At 45.7% G+C, this 10,678-nt stretch overlaps 1 protein-coding gene across 1 annotated transcript in view; it reads right to left on the reverse strand.

Moving 5' to 3' along the window:
* TUBB6 (tubulin beta 6 class V) overlaps positions 1-7,376 on the reverse strand; it is a 50,681-nt gene extending 43,305 nt beyond the window's left edge. Inside the window, exons 1-3 of the mRNA XM_007951679.1 lie at positions 7,320-7,376; positions 6,724-6,832; positions 4,718-4,828 (exon numbers count right to left, since the gene is read on the reverse strand). Of these exons, the coding sequence (XP_007949870.1) occupies positions 4,718-4,828; positions 6,724-6,832; positions 7,320-7,376 (277 nt within the window). The remainder of the gene's footprint in view (positions 1-4,717; positions 4,829-6,723; positions 6,833-7,319) is intronic.
* Positions 7,377-10,678: the final 3,302 nt, after the last annotated feature.

Consider the following 10,678-nt stretch of genomic DNA (forward strand, 5'->3'; position numbering starts at 1 on the left):
ATGTAGGAGATCCTGGATAGAGAGGGAGAACAATGTGGAACAAAACTCAAAATCATTTGGAAAAAAAGGAGGGGGGGGGACCAGGTTCACTAGTCCAGTAGAGCCTGGTGGAACCACTGAGACTATGGCCCCTAGCTGCCCTTCAGGTCTGGTATTGAACCCATGCCGTGGCTTCCAGCCAAACAATAGAAAGGCATATGAGTTGAACATTTACCTGAGGTAGATACACTCCTTGGAGAGAAAAAGCATGGGAGAAAGAAGGGCTGCTTATCCACAGGGAGACAGCTCAGGGGGCAGTAGTGCATGGAGGGATGGACACAGGGAAGAGCTAACTATTGGGATAAAGTAGGAGGGGAGATGCTGCATTGTGGTAAACTGTGGTCAATGTCACGAGACAAAGTGTATGTGAACTGCTGTATGGAAAGTGTATTTGCTCCATGAATTTTCACCCAAATCAGAATAATAAAATAAAAAAAGTATATGGAAGAAAATTTTATTGGTTTCTAGGTGTTGGAGGGGAGGAGAGGAAACACTGCAAACATAAAAATTTTAAAAAATAAGTATATTCATGTGTTCAAAACTTAAAGGGAAGCAAGTTGTGTTATATATTATATCAGTGCAGTATATTTTAAGCCATTCGAACAATATCTGAAGATGGAATGATAGCTGCTTTATTTTAATTTACCAACTCTAATTGAAATTATGAGCTATAATGCCACTAGGGGATGAAATATGTCCAATTCAGACAGTTTTTGCCTCTTTTATTAGAGAATGACTTAAAAACAACTGCTTAGCCAAACAACATAGTATGTTTACACATTTTGGTATGTCTATATTCCCTATAACAAAAAGCATATTCATTTAAATATTTCACAATTTTAATTACAAGTGTCAATTTAAAAAAAATCACAGTTAAATAAAGCTATTTCACATCAATACAACCTATTAAAAATTTAAAATATTCTGAATCAAAAATAGGATGCATATTGTGACAAATCAGTGAAGATGAAAGAAGCAATCTTGGAGACATGTCAAATGCCACAATAATGTCATTTCTAATATTTTGGAAGGTTTATAAGGACAATAATTTAGGTAATTAAACAATCACCATATATCTAGGTCTATCTTAATATCTTAATCTTGTTGATTCTGTTTATTAACAGCTAAAAAGATAAGACTCTCCCAACTTTCAGTTCACATTTAATTTGAACTGTGGTTTAATTTACCAAAGAAAATATCTACTATTGCTGAAAATTAATGTTATCTATGTCAATTTTTTTATTACAGCGATGAGTGATCAGTTCCTCTGAAATGACAAAGTTTAATACCATATGTGGCAAGGGCAATGAGGACGAAGAGTTCTCAGATACCCTTGAGGGCGCATAAACAGGTTCAGCTCTGTTGGAAGCAAACTTACAATTTCCACGGTGTATATGCAAGCATTTCTTCAGGGCAGATTCTCTGAAATGAAACTCTTATATGGAAAAAAAAAAAAAATTTGGCATCAAAATTTCTGATTTGCTGAATTTACTAAGTTGTCCTCCAAACAATGTATATTGTTGTTGTTAGGTGCCCTTGAGTCACTTCCGACTCATAGTGACCCTGTGTAAAATAGAAGGAAATGCTAGCTAGTCCTGCTGTACCCTCACAATTGTTGCTGTTGCTGTGTTTGAGCCCACTGTTGCAGTCACTGTGTCAGTTCATGTCATTGAAGATCTCACTCCTTTTTGCTGACCTCTACTTTACCAAGCATGATGTCCTTCTCCAGGGACCAGTCTCTCCAGGGACTGTCCAAAGTATAAGACTGTTTCTTTTCTCTAACACCTTCACCAACACTATATGTTAGTAGTTTTAACACCTCCTTTTATCCATTCAAGTGTAATTAAGGAAATATTCATGATATAGGAAAATACCTGTATATACAAAAAAAAAAAAAAAAACCCACTGCCATCTTCTGAGGTGGTAAATCTTTATGGAAGTAGATTGCCCAGTCTTGCTTCCGTGGAGTGGCTGGTAGGTTTGAACCACCAACCTTCTGGTTAGCAGTCAGATGCCTTAGGCACTGGGCTGTCAGAGCTCCTTATACCTGTACATGTTGTTGCTGTTGTTGTTATGTACCATCGAGTTGGACCCAACTCATAGAGACCCCTCCTTGGGTTTGTATATACAAACCAAGGCAGTATCACTATGGAAGTAGATTGCCCCATCTTCCTTCCAAGGAGTGGCTGGTGGGTTTGAACTGCCAGCCTTCTGGTTAACAGTCAAGTGCTTAGGCACCATGCTACCAGGGCTCCCATACCTGTATACAGGACATGCATATTTCCAAATTTGGTAATTTTGTTAATGAATGTGTCAAAAACTTAAGAGTTGATCAAAAACTTAAGAGTTGACTAAGGTTTTTTCCCAGCGCATTATTTTTTTTTTTTCACTGTGGTTCAATAAACTGATGACATATTTAAAAAAACAAAACAAAAAAACTGGCCAATCTGATAGGATTGTTTTAATTTACTCTGGCTCCTTCTCCCAAACTACTAGTGAATGCTATCTATATAGTTCAGAATCTACCAGCTGAGGCAGTTTGCTTCTGTAACAATGGACAGCCTTGGAAACCCTATGGGGTAGTTCTGCTCTGTTCTGTGGGGCTACTATGAGTTAGAATTGATTCGATGGCAGTGGGTTTTGTTTTGTTTGGGTTTGCTTGAGGATAACTAGTCTCCAACAAGAAAAGTCTAGTCAAGAAGCCCTAGTAGTGAAGTGGTTATACCCTCAGCTATTAACTAAAAGGTTATGTGCTCAGCTGCTAACTGAAAGGTCATGGGGTTTGAACCCACCAGTTGCTCCACAGAAGATAGCTTTGGCAATCTGCTTCCATAAAGATTATAGCCTTAGAAACCCTATGGAGTTCTACTCTATTACATAGGGTTGCTATTAGTTAAAACTGACTTGAGGAGACACAGTAACAACAACAGTAAAGAAAGGTGTAGTAAATAACATAAATGTTCCTGTTTGGGCACTATGAAAATACTGGTAATTTGGCTTTTCTGCTGTGAAAAAAAGGGGCATCAGAGAGGGTTGTCATGGTGTCTTTGGAATATTAAAGGTGGCAAAACCCAAGAACAAGTTATTATTGAATCACTGCCTGTCCCCTTGTTGTGTGGGTTATCATGTAATGGGGAAAGGAATGATACTTGGAGGACTTATAAAAACTTTGTGAAAGTTTATCTTGGTGAGTCACCTTTGCAATAGACCATTACTTGATTTCTCTACAAGTTAATCAACTTATGTGCCAATAAAATCTCCCAAGATTCTGCTTCCTTGTTCTGGTTACCTAGTGCTACTCTGACAAGAATATACCACAAATGGGATGGCTTGAACAAACAGGAGTTTAATCTCTTACAGTTCAGGAGGCTAGAAGTCTGAGTTCAAAGTGCCATGCTCTAGGGCTGTGTGAAAGCCCTTTGACCTTGGGCTTCAGCTCTGCCTCTTGCTCCCCACCCATGGGAGCTAGAGGCATCTCTTTACTCAGGTAGCTGAGGCTAACAAGCCCAAGGTTGACAAGTAAAATGGCATAGTCTTGATGTTACCAAACCACATGGCAGGCCATTCATTCAAGTTCCAAGGTTGGCAGAGCATGGCAGGCTGCTGAACAATGACTCGGCTACATACAGGGTTCAAGTGTGCTATAAACTGGAGACCATTCCCAAATCTGTTTCTTATATATGGGAAGCAGACCGCATACCCATAGCAGCTACTCAGCTGCTCCAATAGATTCCATCATGGAGTTAATTACCAATTTCACCATGAGGAATAATGACATTCAGCTGCCCAGCTACTCAACCAGGCCCAGCAAAGTTGACACATAAACTTAACCACCACATTCCTCTTTTATACTTTGAAGTGAACTTTGACCTTAGAAACCATGGCTACAGGGTGATGGAGCCATGTAACAGTAACAGTACCACTTCATTCAATTTTATATAATTTTCTTTAGAAGTCTGTGGATAGACATATGTGATCATCATCTTTTAGGTAGAAGGGAGAAAGATTTGCCCAATTCTGAAAAAATAAAACACACACCTTTAGAAAGAAAGCGGTACAACTGACTAAAAACTCTAAACTCACTGCTGTCAAGTCAGATCTGACTCATAGTGATCCCTCCTTGGGTTTCGGAGGTAGTATCTCTACAGAGGTAGATTGCCCAAACTTCCTTCCGAGGAGTGGCTGGTGGGTTTGAACTACCAGCCTTCTGGTTAGCAGTCAAATGCCTTAGGCACTAGGCTACCAGAGCGCCTACAACTGACTAAAGATGATGGAAAAAGAAATACAAGTGTCAACACACTCGAGTAAAAAGATGACCAACAGAGGGAGGCAAAAACAAATGGTGAAATGACTTTTTTATGAGAAGAGAGAAATTAATGTCTAAAAGTGTTGTTGTTTTTTTTTTCAATTAAGAACTTTCAGTATAAGCAAATCATTTACAGATACAGAAGTTTATTTCCCTGAAGAAAAACTCAAGACTTTAAAAGGGCTTCCCACTCAGAAGCCCAGCTGGGGGTGGGAGTGTGGGGCTAAAGACTCTTGACTTCCATTCTAAACTTTTCTTAACCATTTGGTGTTTCTAATCTTGCACATAAATTAGTTTGATTTATATATATATATATATTTCTTTTTTCTTTTTTTTTAAAAAGGGAAGCATGTAGTATTAGATTGAACCTACCGAATATAAAGTTGTCTGGTCTGAAGAGCTGACCAAAAGGCCCGGACCTCACACTGTCCATGGTTCCTGGCTCCAAATCCACAAGGATGGCTCTGGGTACATACTTCTGAGCTGGATGAGAACAAAACCCACCCCACACGGGTTATGTTCTGATTTCTAGAGTCCTCCACATGGTAAATGACTTCCCCATATCAAGTTCCACCAACTTGATCCAAACCAGGATCCTTCTGAGAGGGACTGTAACATCATAGAACCACAGCATTTTAACACCCAGAGGGACCTGGGAGAAACCCAGCCCACTGCTGAATTTTTCAGATGATGAAACCAGCCCAGGCATGAAAGGGTACAAAGGGGGTTTGGGGAAGAAACAGGAGAAAAGAACAGGTCTCCTGACTTCCTGCCTACTGTATTTTCTAGTTAACTCTGACACTTCTTTACTGCTGGGGAGTTTTATTTTTTCAGTGCCACGGAAATAAACCCTATCTGCTGCAAAGTTGCCATGACATTTTTTTGGCGCCTCTCTCATGCACACACCTACCTATACCCAAGCTACAATCTGAGCACAGTACAGGCACCATTCCACCATCTCTATCTCCCCCCAGAGACACTCATATAGGAATAAATTGTGGTGTTTTCATTCGTAAGCCACTTTATGCCAATTGGGCAAGAAATTATTCCCAGTTATCTAGCCAGGATGGGGTTAAATATGATCCCATCCTGCTGTGGCAGGAGCTCTGGTGGCACAGTGCCTAAGGCATTTGACTGCTAACCAGAAGGTTGGTGGTTCAAACCTACTAGCTACTCCCCAGAAGGAAGATGGGGCAATCTACTTCTGTAAAGATTTACTGCCTCGAAAATCCATTGGGGGTCGCTATCAGTTGGAATCGACTCTATGGCAGTGAGTTACTTAGTTATCCTGTTGTGGAGTGAGGAGGGATGGCCAAGAGGGATATAAGGGTTAACTGGAATTTTCCTAGTTTATCTAAGAATATCTTCTATGCCCTGACACTCCATCAGACTTTTTGTCTGCGTAATCAACAATAAACCCACTAATTTTTGTGTACATACTGCTCTTTCCTGTGTGGACAAGCAGCAAGAGACTCCCAAGAGTACAGATAATAAAAAAAACGGAGAAGAGTATATCTCTGGGGAATCTATCACAAACCTGTAGAAGGGTAGGAGCTATCCCTTTCTGTGTTTTCTTTTGAATGTTTTAACTTGTTTTGTGAAGGGCACGTCCCAATTTTGTAATAAAAAGCATTCCAGAGTATCAGGAGTAATACTATTCCTAAACTTGGAATTCCACAGCCTGGAACTTTTACAAAACTCCCTTAGGTGCCTAGGACTGTCTGTAGTTTCTGTTTCCAGGGATTGTGAGTGTTTTTGGAGGTCTGCAAAGGACCAGAAAAATCATCAAGGGAGTGCTCTTCAAACTTTTAACCAAGTACCCCCAATAAACCAAACCCACTGCCATAGAGTAGATTCCGACACAAAAGCAACACTTTAGGACAGAGTACAACTACCCCACCCACAGGGTTTCCAAGGCTGTAAATCTCTAAGGAAGCAGACTGCCTCATCTTCTGCGGAGCGGCTGCTGGGTTGGAATCGCCTTAGGTTAGCAGCTGAATGTTTTAACCAGTACGTCACCAGAGCCGCCCCCCACCCCAATAAGAAGCACATTTTAAAGAGAAATAAAAGTATCTGTGGAAATACGCACTCTGAATTATTCTTAATTTTTGTTTCATCCCATTCCTTTGTGGTGGTGGGGGGGAATGCTGGACACGCCCCACTAAATTGATTTCTCAACTCTAACGAGTAGTCTAATTCTAAAGCTCAGACCTATGGGATAGGCTGAATCTCCGTTTGAAACAAACTGACAGAGGATTTCCCGCCCCAAGGGGAGCGAGGGAGGAGCCCCCAGTCGGCTAGAAGCTGGGCGAACTTTTTCTGGCGCGCGCCCTTTCAGCGCAGGACCGGGGCCGGGTGGGTCCGGCCAGGCTACTCACACGATGACTCATTGTAGTAGACGCTGATCCTCTCCAGCTGCAGCGCAGAGTCACCCACGTAGCCTCCGGCCGGGTCAATTCCGTGTTCATCGCTGATTACTTCCCAAAACTAGCGCAGGACCGGGGGATCAGAGACAGAGCGTCAGATCGCCCGGCGCCCATCAGCCACTCCCCAGGGCGGGCGGCGCGCAGGAAGTGGGTCCGGAGGCCTGGGGTGGAGGACGCTGGGTTCCCAAGATGCGAGGAGCCCGAGGGCGGGGGTACTGCCAGGCTGCTGGACAGGGAGATTGGGACAGGGAGTAGAGTTCCTGGAGGCCGCAGCTGCGGAATTCGCAGCGCTGCTCCCCGTTTTTTTTTTGGGGGGGGGCAGTTAGAGCGAAAGTGTTAGGGGCTGGGCCGCCCCCTCCCTCGTCGCGCCCCTACTGAGCACTCTCTGGGTTACCGCGGAGCCCACCCGGGTTCAGAGGATGGGGCACAGAGTAGCGTCTGAACCTGGCTGCGCTGTCCCCAGCCGAGACGCGTCAAGCTGGGAGATCTCGGGTTCAGCCTGGCTCCCCACAATGCGGTGAAGAGAAGCGGCCTGCCCCGGGGCCCACCTTAGTGCCGATCTGATTTCCACACTGCCCCGCCTGGATATGCACGATCTCCCTCATCGCGGGCGGCGCGCGGGCTGCGTGCTCCAGAGGCAGACTGGCTCTCGGGACGACCGCAGCGTCTGAGGTCTGGCTCTCGGGACACTGACCGCCCCGCAAGCCGCCCTCCCACCCCCGGGCCGCTCCAGACCAATGGCTGCCCCCCGGCCCCGCCCCTCAGCCCCCAGGTTCCTCCCTTCCCCGCCCTCACGGGCCCTGCTCCGCCTGCCGACTCCCTGGGCGTTCCATCTCTCCAGGGGCGCCCAGACTCTGAGACCCTACAAGGGCGCAAGGCGGTAGAACAGGAAGGCGAGAGTCCTCGGAGCAGCGGAGGGAGCCCTGCCAGGGAAGCCAGGCGGGAAATGCAGCCGGTCCCGGGAGCATTCCACCCGACCAGGCCCGGGGCAGGGGCGGGAGTCAGGGTGGGGACTCTACCGGTGGGGGAAGGAGAGGAAAGAAAGAAGGCTCCCGGCGCCCACCCTCACTGCCGCTCCACCCTCCAGAAAGACTCGAGCCGAGGGGTCGGGAACTGAGGGCTGAGGCACGCTTAACGCCGCCAGTCTGCACGACTGGCGAGCGGGCCCGCCCTGAGCAGTCTGGATAAATAGGGGCTGCGGTGAGGGTCGGCAGGGAAGCGCCACACCCGGCTCGGCCTTCCTGCGGGCCTGAGCCCCAAACCCCGCCGGATCCTGCGTCCCGCCTCGACTCCCCCGCGCCTCCACTCGGGTCCGGCACTCTCACCCCGCCCGCGGCTTCGGATTCAAACCCAGCGGGCAAGCAGGCCTTGGGACACGAAATTGGACTTTTTCAGAGTGTATGTCTTGGACGCTTACCCTTCACCCTGGACATCTGTTCCGGTTCCCTCACCCTCTTGCCTCTCTCCTTGGGAAATACACGTACTGTTCCATTCGACGGCCCCGAGTCGTTTTTAATGGGATTTAGTGAAAATGAACATTGGAACTGAAATGGGAACCCACTGTTGCCCTCACCTTTCTTATTGCCCTACAGTTTTGCGGTTTGGAGGAGATGTGGATGTGCTGAGAAAGAGCGAAGAGTCTAGGATATCGAATCTGCCTTCCTTCTTGTCCACCCCTCCAGCGTCAGTTCCCTGCAGACCGAGCCACGAGCTCCTGGACGCGCCGACTGTTATCCAAAGCGTGGCTCAGTGTTTCTCGAATAAAGTTTTCTCAGTCTACCTCCGTAGCCCTGACCCCCCATTTCCAGTGTTTCCTGGACATCACCCCCTGGGAACCTGTTCCTGGTTAGCCCTGTCAAGCAGGTAAACCAAGTTCCGACTTGTTAGGCCCTGGACTCTCAGGGCTCCCCAGGTTCCGCTAACGCCCTGCTGCTCATTTGCCCTTACTTCATCCCCGGGGCTGTGAGATTTGCCACTCAGTCCCATGTCTCTACCGCTGCCGGCTTTCCTACACGTGCCCACCTGGGACCTTCTCTAACTGATTCACTTACACCACATATGTGTTTTGCATACCTGATGTGTACCAGATATAAATCAAGACAATTTCTTGGCACGTATTAGGTCCCTCTTCCTGGCCGACTTGATTTTTAATTCTGGTTCTTTACAATTCTTGTTAAATGCCATGGTCTTCAGTTTACTCATTCATACAATGAAATGAGTTAAAGCGTTTAGGCTTTAAACACTTCACTTCTATAGTTCTGTGGCATCTTCAATGCTGGATGTGCATCCAAAGGCTTCTGCGTGAGTTCCTCTTGTGAACACTTCTGGTAAGGAGAATCCAGATCCTGTACTGGTACCAGTAATAGAGCATCAATGGCAGCCCCTCCCAGGCTGAGTGGGAAAGCCTTGAAGTGAGGGAGCGACTATGCTGTGATCTGCACCAATGATTTCTTTTTAGAAATATGAAAACTTTGAGGGTGATCCTAAATTCTCTCTCTCTCTCTCTCTCTCTCTCTCTCTGTGTGTGTGTGGTTGGAAGGGAATGGAGGACTTTTTTAAAAAGAAATCTCTTTGAAGTTTCAAAGATTTTTGTTCTTGTTGTTTGCTGTCGGCCCCAACTCAGAGTGACCCCTCCTTGTGTTTCCATCACTACAGAAGTAGGATTGCCCAACCTTCCCAGGAGTGGCTGGTGAGTTTGAACCATCAGCCTTCTGGTTAGCAGTCAAGTGCCTTAGGTATTATGCTACCAGAGCTTTACAATTTTAGGGATTGATTTTTTAATCATTGTAGCCCTGCCCCTGCTGTACCTCAGTGCTACTCCTCTTCTTCAACCCCCTCTTTAGGCTGTTTGTTGAATTGCTCACTCTAATGACTCCAAGTAAATTTTGTCTGCACCAGTCGGGCTGGTGCTGGAGTCTTGTGGGTGGGAGAGTTGGGCAAAGGGAGTGTCCCAGGCAGTTCATAGGGGAGCCTTTCTTTCAAATTTGGCCCCCTCCCTAAGAAAGTAAGCCATTAAACAGTTTAAAGAGAAGTGTCTAATTTTGAAGCTTCAGTGGCTTGCTGACCTATCACCTTTTCAAAGTCCTGATCTTTGGGCTGACATTTGAGTCTGAGATATTCCAATCTTGTCAGAGAGTAGGTGTGACTGTGGCTTTAGGAACTTGGTTGTAATCTTGCATTCAGTAGGGTCAGAGTTGATTGATGGAGGTCTCAGTTGGACATTCTCTGTTGAGCACCTCAGCCCAGCATCCACACCAGATGGGAAGAGGTAGGGGCTACCTAATGCTTATTGTGCCAACTAATGCTTCATTTACTGAATCCTGACAATAGGCTCACGAAGCAGGCTTTACTGCAGAAGAGAGAATGGAGGCTTGAGTGTGACTTTTCACCTTGTCGGCCAGTGGTAGTGAAAAACTTCAATCCCAGCCCTATGGGGCTGTTCCTAATATTGCCTGGAGCAAGAGCACAGACAGAGTGTCTTATACTAAAATCACCAGGGCTGGGAATGGTAGACTCTGATTCCACATGTTGATGGGGGTCCTAGACATGCGGGACTTTTGAGTAAGCTTCCAAGAAATTTTGACATGCATCCTTGTGTAAGAATCATGAAATTCTTTATTCCTTTTCATGCAGCACCCACTTATTAAGAATCTACTGTTTGCCACAAAATGCTCTTGCCTCTAGGAATACACAGATGGCTGAACCAACCCCTTCTACCCATAGGTTGCTCCACAGGAAGAGGGAGGACTAATGAGTAAATGCCCAGAGTGGACCAGATGAGTTGGTAGGGCATAAAGTAGGCATGGCAGCAGTGGCTAAGGGCATCACAGGAAGCCTGAACTATTTTTTTAAAAAATACATTTTATTGAAATATAATTTATGTATAGTGAAATACACAAAACTAAAG

The sequence above is a fragment of the Orycteropus afer genome, unplaced genomic scaffold (assembly GCF_000298275.1).
Source record: "Orycteropus afer afer isolate SDZICR_OR568_19922 unplaced genomic scaffold, OryAfe1.0 scaffold00307, whole genome shotgun sequence".
In the NCBI taxonomy this organism is placed as follows: Eukaryota; Metazoa; Chordata; class Mammalia; order Tubulidentata; family Orycteropodidae; genus Orycteropus; species Orycteropus afer.